The sequence below is a fragment of the Staurois parvus genome, unplaced genomic scaffold (genome assembly GCF_062004578.1).
Source record: "Staurois parvus isolate SC_StPar_1 unplaced genomic scaffold, SC_StPar_1.0 ptg002368l, whole genome shotgun sequence".
In the NCBI taxonomy this organism is placed as follows: domain Eukaryota; kingdom Metazoa; phylum Chordata; class Amphibia; order Anura; family Ranidae; genus Staurois; species Staurois parvus.
Genome location: NW_028320164.1, coordinates 112573 through 139864, shown reverse-complemented (window position 1 = coordinate 139864; position 27292 = coordinate 112573). Strand labels below are relative to the sequence as shown.

General features: G+C 45.1%; 1 protein-coding gene across 2 annotated transcripts in view; it reads left to right on the top strand.

Moving 5' to 3' along the window:
- LOC149431169 (uncharacterized) overlaps positions 1 to 24621 on the top strand; it is a 29834-nt gene extending 5213 nt beyond the window's left edge. Inside the window, exons 1-2 of one of the 2 annotated variants that reach the window (XM_089665834.1) lie at positions 991 to 1406; positions 20807 to 24621. In XM_089665834.1, the coding sequence (XP_089521960.1) occupies positions 21114 to 22067 (954 nt within the window). In that variant the 5' untranslated portion in view covers positions 991 to 1406; positions 20807 to 21113 and the 3' untranslated portion in view covers positions 22068 to 24621. Of the gene's footprint in view, positions 1 to 990; positions 1407 to 20806 lie in introns of those variants that run through there. The other variant, XM_089665832.1, reaches the window with a different exon arrangement.
- The last annotated feature ends 2671 nt before the right edge of the window (positions 24622 to 27292 follow it).

The window sequence follows — 27292 nt, the reverse complement described above, 5'->3', positions numbered from 1 at the left end:
GACCAACATTGAACCCTACGGACTGAGACTGGGAGGCCATTAAAGGTCATGTGCGTGGAAAGGCTGGCCGACCAATATTGAACCCTACGGACTGAGACTGGGAGGCCATTAAAGGTCATGTGTGTGGAAAGGCCGGCGGCCCAATGCTTTTGGTGATATAGCGTATGTAGCTGGTGATCGCACCACACGTGTGCGGTATCGCCGCAAACATCAGAGTGAACATAATTCTAGGATCATAATTAACTCTACACTGATAACCTGTAAAGTCTTATAAGGCCTCACCTATGGACATGTTTAGGTACCGTAGTTTGTCGCAATTCCACGGGCACACGCAATTTTAAAACTTTGTGTTTGGCTTTTTTTTTTTTTTTTTTCTTGACGTAACATCATCTTTTATATTTTGCAGAATTTGGTAACCTAGTGTGTTTTTGTGCTCTAAAATCCATTTGCGTGTATTTTATTTCCTGAAAATTTGCATGTGATAGATGGCTGTGAAAATGTCAAATGACATTAAAAAAAAATTGCAACAGCCACCATTTTGTTCTCCAGAGCCTCTGCTTTCTGAAAATATATTATATCTATTTCTGGGGGGGGCTGATTTTTAACATGTATGTGAGAAATGTAAAAATACCCCGGTAGGCAAGCAGTTAGTCTATGGCAGACCCTCTGGGTTGGGTCTACTATGGGTTTCATGAGGGACCTCAGGCTTTTTTTTTTTTTTTCGAGGTACCCCGTTAAAATCTATACCAGACTCAATGGGGGTTATTTGTTAAACCTGGAGAGTGCAAAACTTGGTGCAGCTCTGCGTAGTAATCTGCATTTTTGATTTGACAGATTTGGCTTCCATTGATTTTTTTTTTTTTTTTTCGTTTCCTTGGGGTTCAAATTCGGCATCCAAACCTAAGTTCGGCAAGCTTTTGCTTGACCCAAACCCAGGGCTGCTCACCTCGTCACTAATAGCAACAACCTGCTCGCGGTTCTGTTGTCTTAATTTTTTTTTTTTTTTTTTTTTTTTTCTCATATTATTATTTTGCTTTTTTGGTTATTCCCCAACAGTTAAGTATGGAGAGCATGGATTCCCAGTTTGGAACGCGCTTTATCCTTTTTTATTGTTTTCTTTTCATACTATTTGTTGTCTTTTTTTAGCCTTTTTTGTTTTTCATTTTTTTTTTTTCCGTGTTTTTATTCTTTTTAGCTATTTGGAGCAGCGCCATCTAGCGTCTGCTCTCCGTACTGCACCCCCTGTATCAATCAGTCCCGTGTCACTTCCTGTCCATGGAACACTTTTCCTGTTTTTGCCCGTTTTAGATCCGATTTCTGCAGGCTGAACAGATAATCTGTCTCCATCCTGAACACACGGCCATCGTAGGGACCGTATGGGATTTTTGCCACTTTAGACCACACGGGTAAGTGAGGTGGAGCTCCTATTCATGGTACGGGGCTCCTGTCCCTGCTATTGACATATCCGTGATCTGTGACCGGCTCTTCCCCCTCGTGAATAATGATCTGGGTGTATAAATATCGCAGGATCTACCTCTCCATGTTGGTTTCCTCTTCATTGCTGGTTATTAAATGGGCCTCAGAATGTTTCCGATATTCTCTCCTAGGAAGGACATTCAGTCCGATCTCCCACCATGTTCCTCTGATACTAGGATAATCCCCTGACTTCTGGTACTAGAAAAACCTAGGCTGATGGTGGGACATAGACTCTTCCTCAGCATAGTCCTCCCTCACCATACTCCTCCCTGGGTCCATTGTTTTGGCTCAGCTTCTACTTCCTTCGGGTTGAGGAGATAGAGGAGTAAGAGTGTATGATGTTCTGTTCCTGTAAATACTGGCCACTGTCATACCTCCACACTCTTCTCCTGTACATACAGATCACTGTCATACCCCCCACACTCCTCTCCTGTACATACCGATCACTGTCATACCTCCACACTCCTCTCCTGTACATACAGATCACTGTCATACCCCCCACACTCCTCTACTGTACATACAGATCACTGTCATACCCCCCACACTCCTCTCCTGTACATACCGATCACTGTCATACCTCCACACTCCTCTCCTGTACATACAGATCACTGTCATACCCCCCACACTCCTCTCCTGTACATACCGATCACTGTCATACCTCCACACTCCTCTCCTGTACATACAGATCACTGTCATACCCCCCACACTCCTCTCCTGTACATACAGATCACTGTCATACCCCCCACACTCCTCTCCTGTACATACAGATCACTGTCATACCTCCACACTCCTCTCCTGTACATACAGATCACTGTCATACCCCCCACACTCCTCTACTGTACATACAGATCACTGTCATACCCCCCACACTCCTCTCCTGTACATACCGATCACTGTCATACCTCCACACTCCTCTCCTGTACATACAGATCACTGTCATACCCCCCACACTCCTCTCCTGTACATACAGATCACTGTCATACCCCCCACACTCCTCTCCTGTACATACAGATCACTGTCATACCCCCCACACTCCTCTCCTGTACATACAGATCACTGTCATACCCCCCACACTCCTCTCCTGTACATACAGATCACTGTCATACCCCCCACACTCCTCTCCTGTACATACCGATCACTGTCATAACTCCACACTCCTCTCCTGTACATACCGATCACTGTCATACCTCCCCACACTCCTCTCCTGTACATACCGATCACTGTCATACCTCCCCACACTCCTCTCCTGTACATACCGATCACTGTCATACCTCCCCACACTCCTCTCCTGTACATACCGATCACTGTCATACCTCCCCACACTCCTCTCCTGTACATACCGATCACTGTCATACCTCCCCACACTCCTCTCCTGTACATACCGATCACTGTCATACCCCCCACACTCCTCTCCTGTACATACCGATCACTGTCATACCTCCCCACACTCCTCTCCTGTACATACCGATCACTGTCATACCCCCCACACTCCTCTCCTGTGCATACCGATCACTGTCATACCCCCCACACTCCTCTCCTGGGCATACCGATCACTGTCTTACCCCCCACACTCCTCTCCTGTGCATACCGATCACTGTCTTACCCCCCACACTCCTCTCCTGGGCATACTGATCACTGTCTTACCCCCCACACTCCTCTCCTGTGCATACCGATCACTGTCTTACCCCCCACACTCCTCTCCTGTACATACCGATCACTGTCTTACCCCCCACACTCCTCTCCTGTACATACAGATCACTGTCATAGCCTCCACACTCCTCTCCTGCACATACCGATCACTGTCATACCTCCCACACTCCTCTCCTGTACATACCGATCACTGTCACACCCTCCACACTCCTCTCCTGTACATACCGATCACTGTCATACCTCCCCACACTCCTCTCCTGTACATACCGATCACTGTCATACCTCCACACTCCTCTCCTGTACATACCGATCACTGTCATACCTCCCACACTCCTCTCCTGTACATACCGATCACTGTCATACCCCCCACACTCCTCTCCTGTACATACCGATCACTGTCATACCCCCCACACTCCTCTCCTGTACATACCGATCACTGTCATACCCACACACTCCTCTCCTGTACATACCGATCACTGTTATACCCTCCACACTCCTCTCCTGTACATACCGATCACTGTCATACCTCCACACTCCTCTCCTGTACATACCGATCACTGTCATAACCCCCACACTCCTCTCCTGTACATACCGATCACTGTCATAACCCCCACACTCCTCTCCTGTACATACCGATCACTGTCATACCTCCACACTCCTCTCCTGTACATACCCATCACTGTCATACCTCCGTACTCCTCTCCTGTACATACCCATCACTGTCATACCTCCACACTCCTCTCCTGTACATACAGATCACTGTCATAGCCTCCACACTCCTCCCCTGCACATACCGATCACTGTCATACCTCCCACACTCCTCTCCTGTACATACCGATCACTGTCACACCCTCCACACTCCTCTCCTGTACATACCGATCACTGTCACACCCTCCACACTCCTCTCCTGTACATACCGATCACTGTCACACCCTCCACACTCCTCTCCTGTACATACCGATCACTGTCATACCTCCACACTCCTCTCCTGTACATACCGATCACTGTCATACCTCCCCACACTCCTCTCCTGTACATACCGATCACTGTCATACCTCCACACTCCTCTCCTGTACATACCGATCACTGTCATACCTCCCACACTCCTCTCCTGTACATACCGATCACTGTCATACCCCCCACACTCCTCTCCTGTACATACCGATCACTGTCATACCCACACACTCCTCTCCTGTACATACCGATCACTGTTATACCCTCCACACTCCTCTCCTGTACATACCGATCACTGTCATACCTCCACACTCCTCTCCTGTACATACCGATCACTGTCATACCCTCCACACTCCTCTCCTGTACATACCGATCACTGTCATAACCCCCACACTCCTCTCCTGTACATACCGATCACTGTCATACCTCCGTACTCCTCTCCTGTACATACCGATCACTGTCATACCTCCACACTCCTCTCCTGTACATACCGATCACTGTCATACCTCCACACTCCTCTCCTGTACATACCGATCACTGTCACACCTCCACACTCCTCTCCTGTACATACCGATCATTGTCACACCTCCACACTCCTCTCCTGTACATACCGATCACTGTCATACCTCCACACTCCTCTCCTGTACATACCCATCACTGTCATAACCCCCACACTCCTCTCCTGTACATACCGATCACTGTCATACCCCCCACACTCCTCTCCTGTACATACCGATCACTGTCATACCCCCCCACTCCTCTCCTGTACATACGATCACTGTCATACCTGAATTTATACCCTTTCTCTTAAATTGTGACCTAAACCAACAGCTTACATATTGTCCGGAAACATCAATATTTCCTTGGCGTTTGTTTCAATGATAATACTTTTAATTTTTATTTCTAGATAAAACTCATCTCTGCCTTTCTAACTGCAGCTTAACAATGAGGCGTGCATGCAGCCGCTAATATATTTCTGGCTTTTGTCTCTCAAACACACTATTTATTTCAAGATCAAACCTGCTTCATGGACCCCTCTTTATTGTCGGCTGAACTGAGCTGATGTCATACTGTCCAGCCACTGATAAATATTTGTGGCTATTGTCTTTCAGATAATACCTTCTGATTTGCATTTCATGATAAAACCTCTATTGCCCCTCCTCTTGCCTCCCCCTCCTAAATTGTGGCTTAACCAAGCAGCTTACATGCTTTTTCAGGCACTCTTAATATATATCTGTAGCACTACCCTCTTTAGGGCTACTGTATTTTTTTGGGTCCCCAAATGGTTGAATGGGATGGACTTTTGTCTTTTTTCAGCCAGACTAACTATGTATGTAACCCCCTAAGCTCTACAGACAACATGCATTTTCCACATTTGTCAGTAAACAGTGTGACGGGAGTCACTTTGGGTGGTGGGCCCATGGAACCCAGCTCACTTTGGAGAGGTGGAAGACCCCTGTCTCAGCTCCCCATATCCCTTTTATGTGTAAATCACCCTGTGCATGTTAGGGGTACAGGGTGATCTGTCCTAATATTGTGTAGACATGTTTAGGAGATAGGTGGGGTGGAGGTTGTTGATTGTTTAACTACCTGCCGACCGCAGATAGCCGAATGACGGCTGCACTGCGGCCGGCCAGTTCTGGGTGGACGTCATATGACGTCCACCCAGAACGCGCTCTCCTGGGGAGCGCACCCGGCGATCTCCGTGATCGCTGTGTCCTACGGACACAGCTGATCACGTGACGTGGTAAAAGGCCAATCACAGCGGCCTTTTACCACGTGCTCAGCCGTGTCCAATGACACGCTGATCAGAGGGTAATGCAAATGCTGGTTCTCGGCTGCACTTTCCTCACGCTGTCAGATCGTGAGGAAAGTACTGCCGAAAACCGGCATTTGTCAGAGCGGGGATCGGCACCGATCATCCGGGTCACTGATCATCAGTGCCCCCGATGATCGGTGCTCAGCAGTGCCACACACAAGTTCCGCCTAGCAGTGCGCCCACCTGTGCCCAGCAGTGTCACCACCTGTGCCCAGTAGTGCCACCTATCTGTGCCCATCAGTGCAGCCCAGCAGTGCTGCCAGTCAGTGCCCAGCAGTGATGTCAGTCAGTGACACCTATCAGTGCTGTCTATCAGTACCCATTATCAGTGTCGCCTATCAGTGCCACCAATCAGTGCCGCATATCCGTGACACCTCATTAGTGCCACCTCATTAGTGCCACCTATCCGTGCCACCTCAGTGCCGCCTATCAGTGCCGCCCATCAGTGCCCATCAGTGCTGCCTCATCAACGCACATCAGTGAAGGAGAAAAATTACCTGTTTGAAAAATTTTATAATAGAAACAAAGAAACTTTTTTTTTTTTCAAATTTTTTTGCACTTTTGTTGTTTATAGCACAAAAAGTAAAGCGCCCAGTGGCGATTAAATACCACCAAAAGAAAGCTCTATTTGTGAGAAAAAAATGATAAAAATTTGGGTACATGGGTACAATCTTGCATGACCGCGCAATTGTCAATCAAAGTGCGACAGCGCTGAAAGCTGAAAACTGGCCCGGTAAAGAAGGGGGTATAAGTGCCCGGTAGGCAAGTGGTTAATGTTATGTGGCTTATTCCCATTGTTCTATTGTTTGTCTGGCTTGGGAGCAAACTATTATGGGATGTATGTGTTTATGTGTATTAGCTTAGTGGGGGGGGGGGGGTCTCCAGCAGATGGGACTGTCTGCTGATGTGAAGTTTGAATGCCTGTGTGTCTCTTGTTACTAAATGTAGATCCCCCCGCCCTGTGTCATTATGCAGGGAGGGGGGATTGCCCCCTGAGTGTATATATCTTGTATCTGTGTTCAAATAAAGCTACAGCAGGTCGGACGCCTCACCGCCGGCGCCACGAGGGGCCCCGGCGGCCATCTTTGATTTTCATTTGGTCAGTATACTTTTGCATGTCAGTTTTCCTGCTATCCTGTACCTCTAATAAAGATACCTGAGGATATTACACTATGTGGCCCTTTCTATTTATTTGAGCATTGGTGAAAACCGGCCAAATCTACGGAAAAGCTACATCTATTTGGATACCAGGCCCTGAGGGATATGCTGACCAGATCTGACCAGACCAGGATGAGGATACAGGAGGTCCAGTGATATTTTACACAAATGCGCATAAAGATTGCGTATCTGGTGAGTGCGCAGTCTTCATATTTTAGCACCTGTTGGTCCTTCATATAGGACGTTTGAAGATCATCCCGGATCTCAAGAGCACTCCTTCATTGGACTGTTTCACTCTCCTCACTTTACGGCCACCATTTAGTGGCGTTATTAATTTCAGTCACTGTTTATCACTATTGTGTACCATTAGTGGTTTATTTATTATTGTGTCTAGTTATATAGCGCTGCACCTCCTCTTTCACATTTACCTCCTGGTTTACTTCCAATCTGGTGTCGCCTGGGTCTTGGGGTAACCATAGCCAGATTCACTGGTCTCGTGTTCCAGACCCTGAGAGTTACCCAGTCATGGGTGTCTGGGGTCCGTTACAAACAGTCCTTTGAGCTGGTTTTTAGTTTTTTTTTGGGGGGGGGGGTTTATGAAGGGGTTAACAACTTGGATGGGGTCTAGGGGTATATGGGATGCCCAAGGAACTGTAAACTTGGGGACAATCTTCTTAGCAACCATACTGTACAAGAAAAAAAAAGGATCAAAAATAACACTGTCTCTTTAAGGAGCACTGAAGTCCCCTTGGTGTATCTCCTCAGACCCCAATTAAATCCTCCTGTTCACCCAGCTGCACTGAGGGTATCCCTGGGTAATGGATTTCAAGATCTAGCAATGAAGTAGTCTCAGATGAGAACTAGTTGGGTTATGTACTTGACCACCCTCTCCCTTTATCTGGCCCAGGGGTGTAGATATATGCACACTGTCCTTTCCTGTAAGCGCGGTGGGTTGGTAGTTGTTTTCAAGCCTTTTGCTGGGATGGCTCCTTCCATGCCGCTCAGGATGTCTCCCAAAGACAGTGGTACAGGGGAGATCCTTCCATCCAGCAACCAGTCTGAAGGTAGGTTCCCCTCCCTGGGGCCCCCTCCCAGGCTCCACACTCCAGCTTTCCTCTCAGTCCATCTTTCTCCTAGCTCTGCACATCTGCTCCCCCGGCTCTACCACATTTAAGGGTTGTCCTTGATCACCATGCCCATCTTCCTGCCTGGGGATTGGCCAAGGTCCCTCAAACATGCAGATCTGGGCCTCCTTTCCTACCCTACCTCTCTGCCACAAAGTTCTCTTAAGTTTCTGGAAGGGTGGGAGGGCTCCATAAGTCCTGACCTGCAGAGCTTCCAAGCCTGTCCTGAGGTGAACTCACTACCTCACTTCCAGGCTGATTCACCCCAGGCTGTTTTCCAGCCTCTGACTTACAAACTCTTATTTACCTTACCTATAGGGCATTACCTATCCTTGACTTTTGTCTCACAGAAAATACACTCTAATTTGTATTGTTAAAAAAAAACACCCACTTAAATTGCAGACCAATCAATTTGTTTGTCCAGCCTATGACATGTTTCTGGCTATTGTCTCTCAACTCTCCCCTTTTTTTTAATTTGTGGAATAAACATGCAGCTGACATACTGTCCAGATGCTATAAAATATTTGTGGCTATTTTCGCTCAGATTATACACTCTCTAGTTTGTGTTTCAATATGAAACCCGCCTTGTCTTTCCCTTTTCTAATAAAGCTGCTTTCATGCTGTCCAGCTACGCTAAGAAATTTCTGGCTATTGTCTCTGAAGCCAGTCATACATGGATTGAAATTCGGCTGGTTCAGCAGGGAGTAGCTGAATTTCGAACCACGTGAGATCACCCTAGTTGATCAGAAGTCGATCTATCGATGGACTTGTGTACAATCAGCCTGTCAGGTTTTTCCACCGGCTATAGCCAGAAACACTAATCATTGCGTTCTGCCAGCAGGGAAGGCTCCATGCCAGCAGAACACAATAGAGCTCTGGGATGGATCCCCCCATCAACACCGACTGTGGACATGTTGGAAGGAAAATTGATAATCTATGGCCTGCCTTCGCTAAAGATCGGATTATCTCTTTAAAGATTAAACCTGCCTCATATCTTTCTCTTAAATTGCAGCCTCACCAAGATGCTTACATTCTGTCCAGACTCTATAAAGCAGGGGTGTCAAACTGGTGGCCCTCCAGCTGTTGAGAAACTACAAGTCCCATCAAGCCTCTACTTTTGGGAGTCATGCTTTTAACTGTCAATCTTGCAATGGCTCATGAGACTTGTAGTTTGGCAATAACTGAAGGGCCGCCAGTTTGACATCTGTGCTATAAAGCATTTTTGGCTGTTACACTATATTGCCAAAAGTATTGGGCCAGCCCTCTAAATCATTGGATTCAGGTGTTCCAATCCCCTCCATGGCCACAGGTGTATACAATCAAGCCCCTAGGCATGCAGACTGCTTCTACAAACATTGGTGAAAGAATGGGTCGCTCTCAGGAGCTCAGTGACTCCAAGCGTGGTCCCGTGATAGGTGGCCACCTGTGCAATAAGTCCATCTGTGACATTTCCTGGCTACTAAATATTCCACGCTCAACTGTTAGTGGGACTATAACAAAGTGGAAGCAACTGGGAACAGCCACTCAGCCACCAAGTGGTAGGCCACGTCACATGACAGAGCGGGGTCAACGCATGCTGAAGCGCACAGTGCGCAGAAGTCGACAACTGTCTGCAGAGTCAATAGCTAAAGACGTCCAAACTTGGTGTGGCCTTCAGATAAGCCCAACAGTGCGTAGAGAGCTTCATGGAATGGGTTTCCATGGCCAAGCAGCTGCATCCAAGCCTTACATCACCAAGTGCAATGCAAAGCGTCGGATGCCGTGGTGTAAAGAACACCATCACTGAACTCTAGAGTAGTGGAGACGTGTCCTCTGGAGTGACCAATCACGCTTCTCTATCTGGCAATCCGTTGGATGTGTCTGCGTTTGGCAGTTGCCAGAAGAACGGTACTTGCCTGACTGCATTGTGCCAAGTGTAAAGTTTGGTGGAGGGGGGATTATGGTGTGGGGTTGTCTTTCAGGAGTTGGGCTTGGCCTCTTAGTTCCAGTGAAGAGATGAATGAGAGTGGAGGCCTTCTCATCCGACATCAGTGCCTGACCTCACAAATGTGCTTCTGAAAGAATGGTCCAACCTTCCCATAGACACCCTCCTAAACCTTGTGGACGGCCTTCCCAGAAGAGTTGAAGCTGTTATAGCTGCAAAGGGCGGGGCCAACTCAATATTGAACCCTACGGACTAAGACTGGGATGCCATTAAAGTTCATGTGCGTGTAAAGGCTGGCGGCCCAATGCTTTTAGCAATATAGTGTATCTCTCATAATGAGTGATATGTAGTGATTTTATCCATCACCCTCTGAAAAGTAGCTGGGGTGGAATGCAACCAAATGCTTTTCTTTTACATTGGAAGTGACCCTGTGGAGTGGAGAATGGCAGCTTATCTCTGTCTTCCTTGGTCAAAAGTATCTGCCGGTACCCCTTGGTAAGGTCTAAGGCTGTAATATACTGGTCTGGTGTCAACTACTCTAAGTTTATCTACTCAGGGCATCAGATATGCATCAAATTTCGATACCTCTTTGGAAAAGGGAAAAGCCTTGGAAGTCATACATCTCTGCTAAACCCCATAAGGAGGTGTATGGCAGGCTCAGCCCAGGCTTCAACCAAGCCACGCTGCCAACATGTGTCACTCCACCCACGGAGCTCAGTTTTCTCATTGAGCTTTCTAAAATCATTACAAAACCTTGGCGTCCCGGTGGGTTTTGGTACCAACACAATTGTGTTTTGACCCTTCATTCTGTGACTCCTCAATGATACCGAGTTTAAAGTAGTATTAATGGCAATTTTTTTTTTGTTTTAAAATAACAAACAAGTCATAGTTACCTGCAGTGGTTTTGCACAGAGCAGCCCTGATCCTCCTCCTGTTGGTGTTTATGGCCCCTCCCTTCCGCTGAGTGACCCCAGAGCAAGCACCTTGCTATGGGGGCACGCAAGCAGACTCACTCCCAAACTGCTGCTCTGCAAGTCCATTCACACACAGAGCCGTGGCTCAGCCTCACCCCTTCTCTCCTCCCTATTGGCTCACTGGCTGTGATTAGCAGGAGCCATTGGCTCCCGCTTCTGTCTTAGCCAATGAGGAGGGAGAGTCCCCAGACAGACGAGGCTCTCATGCACATTGCTGGATCTCAAAGGGGCTCAGGTAAGTATTAAGGGGGGCTGGGGGCTCTGCTGCACAGAGGTTTTTTTTTCCTTCATGCATAGAACGCATGAAGGTAAAAGCCTTGAGCATTAACAACCACTTTAAGCATTTTCTAAACTCCTCTCATACAGCTTTTGTATGGGCCTTGCGAATGCGATAGGGTTTTACTCGGACCTTCACCTTCGGCTCTGTGACGATGTCATGTTCAATCATTCTGGTAAGACCAGGAAGTCCTGAAAAGATTTCCCCATTCCTCTCTAGAATCTTTTACCTGCTGAGTTTGTGGCTTTGACAGGATTGCGGCAACTCAGACTAGATCCACCCCTACAGGGGTCTGTGGGGTCACCTCAGCGAGGGCAGATTCCTGCTCTTGGTCTTTCCTGGGTTTTAATATATTCCAAGTGGAAGATTTTGCTAAGGCTTTGGCTTCCTATGGTGGTGTACTTGATAACCTGGAATGGTCTAAGTTTGGTAGACAGGTTGATCTGCTTCGTATGTCTACTGTACATGCTCCTTTACCAGAGGATTTACCTTCGCAATATTTACCCTTATTCGGGTGATATGCTCTACCACTGTCCTATGTGAAGAGGGTTACGTTTCCTGGGCCTATTTAACATGGTTAATCAGCCCTGGTGGTCTTCATCCATACACAAACTCAAATGGAGAAAACCAGGTCAATGCTTGAGGAATCTCTCTGAGGGCAAATATTAGCACTAGGAGTAAAGCAGTCCCAATCTTTCCTATCCTTTTGTACCACCCACCTAAGCATAGAATTTAAGGTTTTATTAAACCTTTTGACCAGCCCATCTGTCTGTGGGTGATAGACAGAAGTATGCAATTGTGTACCCTCCCTGGCGGTATTCCCCAGTGTTGCTCGGGGTAAAGTTTCAGCACCACAAGCGGTAACCCCCCCAAGCTACACTCGGGCTTACCATGCGGCGCTGCTCCAGGATCTGTTGTTCTCTTACCTTGTCCTGCGCTCCCGCGATGTCCCCCCTGCAGTGTCCCCGGCAATGTCCTCTGGCGGATGCCGTCATTTATCTTCTGGGTTCCGTCCCCTGCGAGCGTCGGGACGTACGGGGGATGGAACGGCTGGAAATTTGAAAAAGACAAAAAGTGACATTCACTAAAATCACATAGTATAACATTCCTGTATCAAACCATTTCACATACATTGTGTCCCGAGTGCTTTGTCCGGCGCCCTGCCTGCATTTTTACTGTTCTTTCTGCCTGGAAACTGAGAATTGTCCATGGCGTCCAAAAAGCGTCCCTTTATGTCAAAAGTGGTTTTAGACCGGCTAGAGAACAGCGATAGTAAATCAGAACCACTTGCAGAATTGAGTGATAATGATTTGTGGGGGAAATTCGTCATCAGACACTGAAACCGATTCTGCGACTGAGCTCAGCGATGTGCGAACTTGGCGCTCTATTTCACATTTCAGTGCTTTTGGTTTGATTATTTCGTTTTATGATTTCGTGTTTCAAATTTTATCATCCCCGGGATGGTTACTAGACTCTTGTTCGGACAGATTTTAACTGGTAGACCACAGATTTTAATGACTCGATTATAGCAACTCAAGATTGAACACAAAGTGTGGAAACCTTCTTTCGGGTTCGAGCACTTGTGATACTCTATTAATCATAGTGACTTGTTCACTGGCATTTGTTAATGTGGGGTTCTGCATTTGGGTGGCACCAAATGCTCCCCTTGACACTTCCAGGTCAGGATGTTCAGGTCTAAAGGAACTCCACCCCATTCTCTTCAGACATAGTCTGTAATGAAGTTCTACATTCTTCATATCTATTAACTGCATAGGAGATACCCCAACAATATCTACCCCTTCAAAGGGAACAGAGCAGTCACCATTTTCAGGCTCTGCTCACATAGTCCCACAGTTCCACGAAGAGAGGACAGTACCACTATGATGTCATGTATCAGATTGTGTACAACTTTGACATTCTGGGTATCCATGCCACAGGTAGTAGTGATAGTCACTGGTACCAGCGGGTATTCTATTGTTTCCCTATATATGCATACTACCCATAGGGCCCACTCTCCCAATTACTCTGGTATGGAGAAGGGTTACCTTATTACGGGAGTCCAGTAATGCCTAGGCATGAAGTTGATTTGCCCAGATGTCACAGTTTAATCGCTCCTCAGTCAGATCCAGCTGGGCAGTACAGACCCTCTGGGCATAGCAGGACACCCTCTGTATCACTCTGCACTTCATGGGCTCCTTCTGTGGGTACATTGAACCTGCGTATGTCCCCAGGAGTGATACCAACAACACAGCATGTTCTCATTCTGTTGTGCTGGAGCAGAACTCTGAGACACTGGAATTTATAGTTCCCTGACTCTTGAGTGATGATTCCCAGTTTTGGTCATGGCTTTGCTCTCTGCACTGGCAAAGCTCCTCAGGACTTGGCAGGTCCAAGTAGTTCCTCCACCATTGTGTACTATTCCACCATCTCCACCAATAGGTCCATCACTTAGGTTCCCCATGGCTGACCCAATGCTGAAGCCAATTTGTCAATGCCCTCAAGTAGTGGCATGATTACCCATTTCACAGTCTAAAGTCTTGTCAACGTCATGGCAAGTTGCAGTTGCATTTGGGAACATGGTGACTAGCTGGCCCGATACCTTTAACATTGTATTCAATGTGCCTGGACAGCAGTAGTCACTCCAAGGCGGGCCAAAATCTGCCCATTTAGCATTGCATAATTTTTTACATCAGCTGGTCGATAGTAGGCCTTCTGCAACTCCCCTGATTGTATTGGTGATGAGGCTGGTTCCGAGGTCACCCCTCTCTCTTGGCCATGCATTCATGCTAGGGCAACAACAATTTTCAGATGCTTTGCTAGAGTGACCAGCTGGGTCTGCACAAACTCCCTCTGCACCTAAAAGCTGTGCTGAACTTGTATCAGTAGGGCCAAGGTCTGGTCTTGGCATGCCTAAGCTTCTTCATGATGGAAGTTGGCTTCCACAGAGGCCTGAACTAGGACTCTTTCTACCTCCTCCAAGCCTCTGTCAGTGCATTGCAGTGCCTGTGCCTCTCTGACCCAGGACATACAAAGCAGTCACTGGGCCTTTAAATGTCAGTCTTTTGCTTTTAATAGCTTTCCCAGCAAGATATAAGGGAGTCCAGGATCAGTGCTTGTGGTTCAAGAGCAAAGATATAGCTCACTGCCAGCAGAACCCTTATCCCATATCCCATACAGGGTTTAAAGTCCCTGCACTAGGGGTCCCAAAGGCAATGTCTCTACAGCTCAGTCATGTCTCCATTAGACAGTACACAGTCCTCAAAGCTGTGTCCTTCTCCCATTACCACCTCACAGACACCAACTGACTGCTTCCTGCTCCTTTTCAGCCATCTCCTGCAGGTGGGTTAACTCTTTTAGGATCACAGTCCCCATAATCAGGGTTGAAGGTTCTTTCCCACTAAAAGTCTCTCCGAATCTCCAAACTCTGGGTCCAGTATGAGGACTTGCAGGTAAATCAGCTTTCCCCTTTGGCCTGATCACCCAGGAACCTGCACCTGTGTATCCTCTCCTCTCTTCACTTTGTGTTCATATGATTTCAACAACTGTGACCCCTGTGCACTCCTATGCCTCCAGCATCCCTGTACTCTGTGTGTCTCTAGTGACTTCTGCACTTATCTGCCTTCAGGAAACCCCTGTACTAGTGTGTCTCCAGTGACTCCTGTGGGGTCTACTGACCCCTGCAGTCTTGTGCCTTCTTGAGAGCCTTGCACTTCTGTGACCCCATTTTCTCCAACAACTTTTGCACCTCTGTCTCCAGTAACTCTTTTCCTTCAGTAACCACAGAGTCTCCAGTGGTTCCCAGGTGCATTGTGTGTTACCCACTGGCCTCTGAGCTTCTTATCTCACTCTGTGACCCTGAGCATCTAGAGCACGGGTGTCAAACTGGCGGCCCTCCAGCTGTTGCAAAACTACAAGTCCCATCATGCCTCTGCCTTTGGGAGTCATGCTTGTAGCTGTCAATCTTGCAATGCCTCATGAGAACATCTGGAGGGCCACCAGTTTGACACCTGTGATCTAGAGTATACTAGTCAGTGGAATCTGAGGGTTGCAACATGGGAGCCAATCTGCAGCAAAGCCCATCACCATTTGTGGGATACATTGGTGAATACCAGATGGCTCAATAGACTCTGCACTTCAGCCCTTCTTAGGGCCCACAGCTCCATCAGAAATACAGACTACCAAGAGGGTCCACAATTCCAGTAGCCCATGCAAAGCACATTGTTTGTTTTACCTATCACATTTAATTACATTTAGAGTGTCCATGCTGGACCACTAGTTGGAGGTGGCCTGACATGTTCTTTAAGTATTAGCCTGCCCGGCTCCACATGTTATGTCCGAGAGGGCTCCCAATGCAGTGAGGTGAATTTGTGACTGGAAAGCTGCATTTAATAACCTGAGTTGAGGGTGCATGTTTGTTTTTTTTGGTGGAGTATTTAAAATATTTTTGAGGTTTATAGGATGCAGTGAGTTGTTGGCCAAACTGGCAGCAATAACTACGTAACGTCATCTAAAGGTGAAAATTATCATTTTATTTTTTAAATTCTATAGATAAAATACATTTTATAAATAAATATTACAGTCAATTTATTTCAGACAACAGCCAGAAATATTGTGTGGACCCATTCCACAGTATGTAAGCACTCTTTCCAGGCTGCAATTTAAAGAGGGAGAAAGCAACCAGGTTTAGAATTAAGAAAAAACATTTTTAGAGTATTATTTCAGAGATAAAATACAGAAATATTGGATACTATGAGTGCCTTTAGTAGGCTGCAGTTTCAAAGGTTGACAACAGGCAGGTTTACAATATAAAATCAACATTGTTTTTTATTTTACAGCAAAATGGGGGAAAAATATTGTAATGCTTCTTTTTACAGTATTTAGGTACTTTTAGAACAAGACAGGCACAGCGTGGGGTCAAGGCTCTCCAGGTTGAGGCAACTTATGTAGCTGGGGAAAACGATGCAGGCCAGTCGTCACTAAATTAACCCAGCATAAATGGAAATTGTCCAGCCAGCCCTGCGGCCTTTCTCAATGTGGTTATACATACCATGTGTCCAGATCAACAATGATAGAAAAACAAGTTCCAGCCTTTTATTGACAGGTGGAGGAGCAACTTGGATCAGTCCTCCGAAGATATCGGAGTAGGTCTCGAGAGCCTCATGCCTTGAAACCAGAGATTGAAGCCTGTGGGTTCTTTGTGGGAGTTTCCATTCGACATCGAAAGCCCTGCCAATTGGGTACTGGAGCAGATGGTTTGTCCAGGAAATGAAAGGTCCAGGAGCTGATCAGGGGAATGTAGACAGAACGCAGTTCCTTGCCTCCAGATGATGAGGTGAAAGGGATGCCCCCACCTGTATGTCACCTCAACCTTAAGCAGGTGTGAAGCATACCGGGTTTGTCATAGGAACTCCTCCTTGATTGTGTAGAAATTAATCCAGCACAAAAAATTTGATTTGTAAACTGTGGAATTATTAATAAATGGCAGATTTTAAGAGCCAAACCGGTGGTGCAGATCACTCACACTGAAGGTTACTTACAGGTGACCAAGACAAAGGGGGCCACACCTTGTCACTGGTTAACAGGACACAATAACATCATTTGGGAGCCCCTTATTATACATTCAGCTGCCAGATCGGGAAATGTCATTTTGCAATGAGAATCTGTTGGGTGTGGACAGTTTTGGTGGTCCGAGTGTTTTTCTCCGGCATGCTGAAGGGATCTACATCACTGGATGCCATAATTTAATTATTGATTAGTGGGTTTTTTTGTTGTTGTTTTTGGAGTTTTTCATCTGTGTTTGGGTTATTTTTACCATTTTTTTCTTTTTTTTTTTGTAAATGAGTATCCGGGCATTCTATGTACCCCTTACTCGTTCATGTATTGGGAGCTGAATATATGAAGGCCCACTTTTTTAAACCTTCACAACCACTGGGCCAGAGTTGTGGGGGAAGGAGCTTTATCCCCATCAACATGGGGGCATGGCAAAATATAAATATGAGGGATGTAGAAATGAACTATAAATGTTTAGGAAGATGGCATGTTACACCAAGTGTGGCACATAGGTTAAATGGAGAGAATTCACCAATGTGTTGGCGGGGATGTGGAGGTAGAGGCACTATGGTGGGAGTGTTCAAAAATACAGGAATTTTGGGAGAAAATAGTGCACCTGATTTTGAAAATTACTGAATTTGATATTATACTAGACCCAGAGACTTGCCTTTTTCATGGTACAGAGTTGTCCGTTAACAAATATAAAGAATCTGGTATGTGCTATTATTTGAATGCAGCAAAGGGTTTGATGCCCAAGTTTTGGAGGTTATGTGAGGTGCCGAAGGTAGGGGATTGGGTCGACCGAGTGGATCAAATATGTAAGATGGAAAAACTTTGCAATATGTATGAAGATAGGATGGAGAGATTATGCGAGATGGAATAGATGGGAAGAATTTAAAAATATTAAAAGTCAAAATTAAACGTGGAATGTAGGGGGGCATAATGTAAAATTTAAAATAATAGCTATTTCTTCATTTTAGAGAAGGTTGGGTACCAGGAAGATAAGGAAATTGCAGAGTGGAATGGGTGGGGAGGAGGGGGGGGGGTGGATAAGAGGAATGGGGGGGAGAGTTTCAGGGGGGGTAGGAAATATAAGTTTAAGTTAAAGCGAAGTGATAATTGTACTATAAGTGTAAAAGTGTGTCAATGATTTTTAAAGTATGAGTAATGTAATTAATTTATTTGCTGGAAAAGTTATAAATATTTAAATAAATTAAAAAAAAAACATGGGTTCATGGCACTTCTCTAGGTGGCTTCTGGAAGGGTACCCTTCCCATACCCAGCCAGGTTGCAGACCTAGATAAGGACCTGCTATAGATTTTTTGGGGGTCTCTCCCAATTTATATTAGACCTTCATCTAGGATAAGAGTCTGGTATGGATATCGAGGGGAAGGTTTTTATAGACTAGTAGGAAAGTATTATCAACATCAGATTCTCCAGTTTAACATTTTATCAAAAAGGTCTATGAAGACATTAGGAGCTCTTTGAGATATGCTAGAAAATAAATGCGCGGTGTATGCGTTCCAAAGACCGGCTCCAAGCGGGAAAAGGAAAAAGGACGGGGGGTAGTAGTTGGAGGAAAGGGGGAGGGGACAGTGTGTGGGGGGGACTAGGCTAGAGGGCCATAAGGGGGGTAGAAAAGATGTTTTTTTTTTCTTTTTTTTTTTTTTTTCTTTCTGATGTCTCGTTTCTCTACATCCTACACATGTACCTTTTCACAGGTAGGGTTTAGGCCTCACCCAAGCATGCTGTTCAAAATGTATTGGTATTTTTTTAATGTTTTGCTTTAAGCCGTAATAAAATAATTGCTCACTGCCAAGGTTTTTTTTTTTTGGGGTCTTTTTGCATTGGTTCATGTCACACCCGGCACTGCCCAGCTCCTTGTCCCCTTTTTGTTTGACAATCCCTTGCCTATTAGCTTTGAAAATGGAGAGAATTGATTAAGATTCGCCTCTTATTGACTTCAGTGGAGTATGCAAGTCTGCAATTTTTGTGGATTTTAAACCTCCGAATGAAAATTTGAACCCAAGCACCTTTGCCCATCATTATTCCTGACAATGCTGTGAATGGGAACAGAGAATGAGATTCTCCTGCAGAAAATTGTAATAAACTGTTTATTTTACCAGTCAATGAGAATAATATACAGTGGGGCAAAAAAGTATTTAGTCAGCTACCAATTGTGCAAGTTCTTCCACTTAAAAAGATGAGAGAGGCCTGTAATTGGCATCATAGGTAGACCTCAACTATGAGAGACAAAATGAGGAAACAAATCCAGACAATCACATTGGCTGATCTGGAAAGAATTTATTTGCAAATTATGGTGGAAAATAAGTATTTGGTCCCCTACAAACAAGCAAGATTTCTGGCTCTCACAGACCTGTACCTTCTTCTTTAAGAGGCTCCTCTGTCCTGCACTCATTACCTGTATCAATGGCACCTGTTTGAACTTGTTATCAGTATAAAAGACACCTGTCCACAACCTCAAACAGTCACACTCCAAACTCCACTATGGTGAAAACTAAAGAGCTGTCGAAGGACACCAGAAACAAAATTGTAGACCTGCACCAGGCTGGGAAGACTGAATCTGCAATAGGCAAGCAGCTTGGTGTGAACAAATCAACTGTGGGAGCAATAATTAGATAATGGAAGACATACAAGACCACTGATAATCTCCCTCGATCTGGGGCTCCACGCAAGATCTCACCCCGTGGGGTCAAGAACAAGAACGGTGAGCAAAAATCCCAGGACCACACGGGGGGGCCTAGTGAATGACCTGCAGAGAGCTGGGACCAACGTAACAAAGGCCACCATCAGTAACACACTATGCCGCCAGGGACTCAGATCCTGCAGTGCCAGACGTGTCCCCCTGCTTAAGCCAGTACATGTCCGGGCCCGTCTGAAGTTTGCTAGAGAGCATTTGGATGATCCAGAAGAGGATTGGGAGAATGTCATATGGTCAGATGGAACCAAAATAGAACTATTTGGTAGAAACACAACGCGTTGTGTTTAGAGGAGAGAGAATGCCGAGTTGCATCCAAAGAACACCATACCTACTGTGAAGCATGGGGGTGGCAACATCATGCTTTGGGGCTGTTTCTCCGCAAAGGGACCAGGACGACTGATCCATGTACAGGACAGAATGAATGGGGCCATGTATCGTGAGATTTTGAGTGCAAACCTCCTTCCATCAGCAAGGGCATTGAAGATGAAACGTGGCTGGGTCTTCCAACATGACAATGATCCCAAACATATCGCCCGGGCAACGAAGGAGTGGCTTCGTAAGAAGCATTTCAAGGTCCTGGAGTGGCCTAGCCAGTCTCCAGATCTCAACCCCATAGAAAACCTTTGAAGGGAGTTGAAAGTCCGTGTTGCCCAGCGACAGCCCCAAAACATCACTGCTCTAGAGGAGATCTGCATGGAGGATGGGCCAACATACTAGCAAGAGTGTGTGCCAACCTTGTGAAGACTTACAGGAAACGTCTGACCTCTGTCATTGCCAACAAAGGATATATAACAAAGTATTGACATGAACTTTTCATATTGACCAAATACTTATTTTCCACCATAATTTGCAAATAAATTCTTTCCAAATCAGCCAATGTGATTGTCTGGATTTGTTTTCTCATTTTGTCTCTCATAGTTGAGGTCTACCTATGATGCCAATTACAGGCCTCTCTCATCTTTGTAAGTGGGAGAACTTGCACAATTGGTAGTAACTAAATACTTTTTTGCCCCACTGTAGTTTCCTTAATAAAATACAATTTATTTTACTGTACATATTCTTTCTATATATTACCTATATCGAATATAGAACATTTGAAATAGAAAGCAACTTTAATCATCCCTTTTCATTACATAGAATTGTAACTTTTTTTTTTTTTTTTTTTTTTTTTTTTACAGGTTAATGATCCATGTTCTCGGTCATGTTGGTTTTCATAAATACTACAAAGCCACGTGGGAAACAGGCCATAAGGACTTCTTTAAATGACTGAAAGATTTTATTGGAGGATTCAATCAAAGCACAAGACCTATTGGTGTTGTAAATGGATGGATACTCTTCAACATTGATCCAGCCTCAGGGGACGACAGCCTAGAAGTAATTTCAATGTTCTGCAAGTGACTACGGCTTTATAGTAAAGTCCAACCCATTCCTTCGCAAGAGAAGCCAATTCAGAAGATCTTTCATATCTCACGCATCAGGTTCAAAATGGAGGAGAAGCCATTTCAGTGTTCTGAATGCGATAAATCCTTTACAAAGAAGGCAAATCTGATCAAACACCAGATAGTTCACACTGGAGAGAAGCCATTTGAGTGCCCCGAATGTGACAAAACCTTTACCCAGAAGAGTAACCTCAACTTACACATGAGCATTCACACCGGAGCCAAGCTGTATCGGTGTTCAGATTGTGGCAAAGATTTTCGAGTGAAGGCAAATCTGATCACACACCAGAGGGTTCACACTGGAGAGAAACCGTATCCGTGTTCTGAATGTGGCAATGCTTTCACGTCAAAGTCACAGCTTACCAGACACCAGAGGAGTCACACCGGAGAGAAGCCGTATCCGTGTTCTGAATGTGACAAGGCTTTTGTTACCAAGATAAGACTTGACAAACACCAGAGGATTCACACCGGAGAGAAGCCCTATCGGTGTTCTCAGTGTGACAAAGCTTTTACAGGGAAGGAACACCTTATCAAACACGAGAGGGTCCACACTAGAGAAAAGCCATTTCGATGTTTTGTGTGTCTTAAAGATTTTTCCGATAAGTCGCATCTTATCCGACACCAAAGGATTCACACTGGAGAGAAACCATATCAGTGTTCAATATGCGACAAAGCTTTTACAACGAGGGAACACCTTCTGAAACACGAGAGGGTCCACACTGGGGAGAAGCCTTATCAGTGTTCTGAATGTGACAAAGCTTTTTCACAGAAGGCAATCCTTATCAGACACCAGAGGGTACACACCGGAGAGAGGCCTTATCAGTGTTCTGAATGTGATAAAGCTTTTAAACAGAAGACAGATCTTAGCTCACACCAGTGGGTTCATATTAAAAAGAGGCCATATCAGTGCTTAGAATATACAACCCAGAGAGAGCTCGTTACACAGCAAAGTGTCCACACTGGAGGCAATTTGACAATTTTTTCAGAGAATCATCAATGACTGAAATCTGTTTCCACATGAGTTTAATAATTAACATTTTTATGGAGCTTTGACTGAACATGTAATGCATTTGCATCATTCACTAACTGAGCTGTGTTTCCTATATTACCTGGTCTTGAGCTGATACCTTAACAACACTGCCTCAGGGCAGGACTGGATAGAGGTCAACTGGCATCTTGCCAAGCCTCTGAAGCTTCAGTGGAAGAGTCCTTTCCAGGTTCTGCTGACTATTGCTATATCAGTCAATCTTGAGGGTGCCAGCTAAGCCCACCCCTCCTGTTTTATATGTTCCTCCCATGATCTACTCCTCCTTTCCATGTCCCAGCCACAGATCTACATGCAAAGCTGTCATCCATTAAAGGAGGTGGAACATGGAAAGGAGTCATGGGATGGGAAGGGTGGGATTAGCCGGCACTCTCAAGATTGACTGATATAGCAATAGTCAGCAGAACCTGGAAAGGACTCTCCCACTGAAGCTTCAATCAGTCAATCTTGAGGGTGCCAGCCAAGCCCACCCCTCCTGTTTTTATATGTTCCACCTCCTATGATCCACTCCTTTCCATGTCCCAGCCACAGACCTACATGCAAAGCTGTCATCCATGAAAGGAGGTGGAACGTGGAAAGGAGTCGTGGATCATGGGATGGGAGTGGTGGGCTTAGCTGGCACCCTCAAGATTGACTGATATAGCAATAGTCAGCAGAACCAGGAAAGGACTCTCCCACTGAAGCTTCAGAGGCTTGGCAAGATGTCACTTGCCCGCTATCCAGTCTCTGTCACAGACCTGCCACAGACTAGGTAGAGAGGAGTCTCTGTGGTGAGAAAGGAACCTCTAAAACTGGATTAGGATTTCCAACACCAAGTTGTGGGATGTGTCCAAAAGTATCACTTAAGCTGACCACTTGTGTTTCATCCAGTTCTAAAAAGTCTGAGGGATTCCATCGGGTGAAGATTGGATATCCTTATTATCCTAAATCCAGCTATTGCTCATCTCCATAGACTAGCATCACTCAGCACAACTGCAAGAGATTTGAACTGTCGAGGTGTGGTCATATCCCTACTTCTTCTGGAGGACTGAAATTTTCTCTTTATTGGGGTTCTCTTTATTTATTGACTCTTTAGTGGACAGATATCCTTTTTTGGGTAAACTATGTTTGAGAAGAACACTTTTCAACCCTGGAAGCATTACAATGTTGGTCTTGAAGTGTAACTATGGGCAAAATTACTTTAGTAGAGCTTTATTCTCCTTTCAACACCACAATGCGATGCACACAACATTTGTGTGAGTTGTTACTGCAACGTTGGGTTGCGTTGACATCGATACAAGTTGGAACAATGGTGACTTTTTCATGGGATTGTGATTGATAAATATTATTAAAAAAAAATTTCCACATTATTTTCTTGGTGGGTCTGGAAATGGCCGGTGAAGACCCAACCCCATGTATTTGTTCAGAGCAGATCATCACTTCTAATAATAATCTATTGCTGCAAGAAGAACTGCACTAGAACCGATGTGCGTAATGTGACCTAACTCCACTTGGGACATCACTACACTCCTATGGGGCAATCTGTAAAAGCATTGAAAGCGCAAAAACTGATCATTTCAGCTCCTAGGCCTAGTCCTGGATCCTGGCTGTCAAAAACCCAACGGAACCCACAGGAGCTGTTGAGATGGGTGCGGTTTTAAATTGGCAATGGGAAGTGTAGAGGTTAACATAGTAGTTGTTGTTTTTCTGATTCTACCCTTGACCCTGCCAGTAGATCCATTATCTTTCTACTTCCTGTAGGAGACCATGTTGTCCTCAAAGATGGCATTTGAAGAAGCTGGGACAAACCAAACAACACTGCTGGGGGTGCTTACAACTATCAGCTTTTATTCCTATGGTTTAAACCTTTTTTCCAACAAACACGTGTTGCTGGAACTACTTTAGCAGTGTTCGCTGAAGTTGGGCTTCTTTTCCCCCTTTTTACTTGGCCACTTGAAGACCAGCATGTTAACTACTTGCTGACCACCATACGTAAATATGGCCTGTCTAAAAGTAGTTCTACGAAGAAAATGGATGTGGCTCTGTGATGAATGAAGCCGAAGCAATGGATTTGTGATGAATGAAGCCGAAGCGATGACAATTACATCACTTCTTACTTCAGAGCTGTCATTCCTTGGCTGTTACATCCAGGGAGGCAGCTAATCGGGGAATAATCTGTGCTTGGTTAGTTACTTTGGGGGGGAGGGTATAATAGAAAAGACATAAAGACAACATTTCACCTGTCCAAAGCTATCTTGTGATGGCAAATGATGAAAATTTTTTTTAAAAAATATAATTTAGAAAAAGTAGATAAAAATAATTATTAATAGCACCCCAGTACTTTTCATATATGTTTAGAAAGATCTTTCTTTTGGAGGTATTTAAAGTGATTCTAAAGAATCATTTATATATAAATATACACAAAGATATACTCACAGTGTGTGTGTAATATATATATATATATATATATATATATATATATATATATATATATTTATTACACACAGTATCTCCCAGAAGTGAGTCCCCTACCCCCCCCATTTGTGTAAATATTTGATTCTCTCTTTTCATGTGACAACACTGAAGAGATGACACTTTGCTACAATGTAACGTAGTCAGTGTACAGCTTGTATAACATGTAAATTTGCTGTCCCCTCAAAATAACTCAACACACCGCCATTAATGTCTAAACCTCAGGAAACAAAAGTGAGTCCGCCCCTAAGTGACAAGGTCCAAATTGGGCCCAATTAGCCATTTTCCCTCCCCGGTGTCATGTGACTCAGTGTTACAGGGTCTCAGGTGTGAATGGGGAGCGGGTGGGTTACATTTGGTGTTATCGCTCTCACTCTCTCATACTGGTCACTGGAAGTTCAACATGGCACTTCATGGCAAAGAACTCTGAGGATCTGAAAAAAAGAATTGTTGCTCTACATAAAGATGGCCTAGGCTATAAGAAGATTGCCAAGACCCTGAAACTGAGCTGCAGCACGGTGGCCAAGACCATACAGCGGTTTAACAGGACAGGTTCCACTCAGAACAGGCCTCGCCATGGTCCACCAAAGAAGTGGATATGCGTCCTATCTAGAGGTTGTCTTTGGGAAATAGACGTATGAGTACTGCCAGCATTGCTGCAGAAGTTGAAGGGGTGGGGGGTCAGCCTGTCGGTGCTCAGACCATACACCGCACACTGCATCACATTGGTCTGCATGGCTGTCATCCCAGAAGGAAGCCTCTTCTAAAGATGATGCACAAGAAAGCCTGCAAACAATTTGCTGAAGACAAGCAGACTAAGGACATGGATTATCGGAACCATGTCCTGTGGTCTGATGACACCAAGATCAACTGATTGGGTTCAGATGGTGTCAGGCGTGTGTGGTGGCAACCAGGTGAGGAGTACAAAGACAAGTGTGTCTTCTTACAGTCAAGCATGGTGGTGGGAGTGTCATGGTCTGGGGCTGCATGAGTGCTGCCGGCACTGGGGGGGCTACAGTTCATTGAGGGAACCATGAATGCCAACATGTACTGTGACATACTGAAGCAGAGCATGATCCCCTCTCTTCGGAGACTGGGCCACAGGGCAGTATTCCAACATAACAACCCCAAACACACCTCCAAGACCACCACTGCCTTGCTAAAGAAGCTGAGGGTAAAGGTGATGGTCTGGCCAAGCATGTCTCCAGACCTAAACCCTATTAAACATCTGTGGGACATCCTCAAACAGAAGGTGGAGGAGCGCAAGGTCTTTAACATCCACCAGCTCCATGATGACGTCATGGAGGACTGGAAGAGGACTCCAGTGGCAGCCTGCGAAGCTCTGGTGACCTCCATGCCCAAGAGAGTGAAGGCAATGCTGGAAAATAATGGCAGCCACACAAAATATTGACACTTTGGGTCCAATTTGGACCTTGTCACTTAGGGGTGGACTCACTTTTGTTGCCAGCGGTTTAGACATTAATGGCTGTGTGTTGAGTTATTTTGAGGGGACAGCAAATTTACATGTTATACAAGCTGTACACTGACTACGTCACATTGCAGCAAAGTGTAATTTCTTCAGTGTTGTCACATGAAAAGAGAGAATCAAATATTTACAGAAATGTGAGGGGGGGGACTCGCTTCTGGGAGATACTATATGTGTGTATGTATGTATATTATATATATGTATGTGTGTGTGTATTATTATAATACAGGATTTATATAGTGCCAACAGTTTGCTCAGCGCTTTACATTATAGCGGGAGACAATACAGTTCAATACAAGAGGGATTGGAGGGCCCTGCACCTTGGAGCTTACGTGTGTGTGTATATGTGTGTGTGTGTGTGTATATATATATGTGTGTGTGTGTGTTTTTTTTTTTCTTTACAATAACAAATATGTCTGTACTGGAGCAGCCCGGATCCTCCCCTTCTCGGGTCCCCTGTGCTGGCGCTCCTGGCCCCTCCCTCCTCTTGGGTGCCCCCACAGCAAGCAGCTTGCTATGCAGTCACCCACTGCTCCATGTATCCATTCACACATGGAGCCACAGATCGGCCCCACCTCCTCTCTCTACTCATTGGCTGTGATTGACTGCAGTGGGAGCCAATGGCTCGGGATAGCCGAGACTCCAGTGCACATTGCTGGATCGAGAGGGGGCTTAGGTGAGTATCTGGGGGGGGGGATGCTGCACAGACAATGTGTTTTTTTTGTTTTTTTACCTTTTTGCATAGAATGCATGAAGGTAAATCTTGAGACTTTAGAACCACTTTAATCACCATCGGGGTTTTTTTATTTTTTACTGTAAAAAGACAAACGTTTGAAAAAATTTTTAGCTTCCTTTAGTTTCTGCTATAAAACTTTATAAATAAACCTTTCTTCATTAATGTAAGCCAAAATGTATTCTGTTGTATTTCTTTTGGTGAGAAAACCATTTATTCTGCGTGAAAGTTAGAGTCTACAGACTATGGGATATATATTTGAAAATGATCATCCCTGATGTACTGACTGCCTGTCTCAATTCCTGAGGCCCTATAATTTCAGGACAGTAAGTAGGCAGTCCAAAATATTTACTAAGAAGCATTATGGGTTTATGCGAATTTGTATTTTTTTTTTTTTTCTTTTGCCACAATATTCTTAAAAATTAAATAAAACTTGATTTTATTTCACAAGGTTGCCATTTCACATACATGGCAGAGGAATGCTTAATACTTACAATACTTAAATGTAAC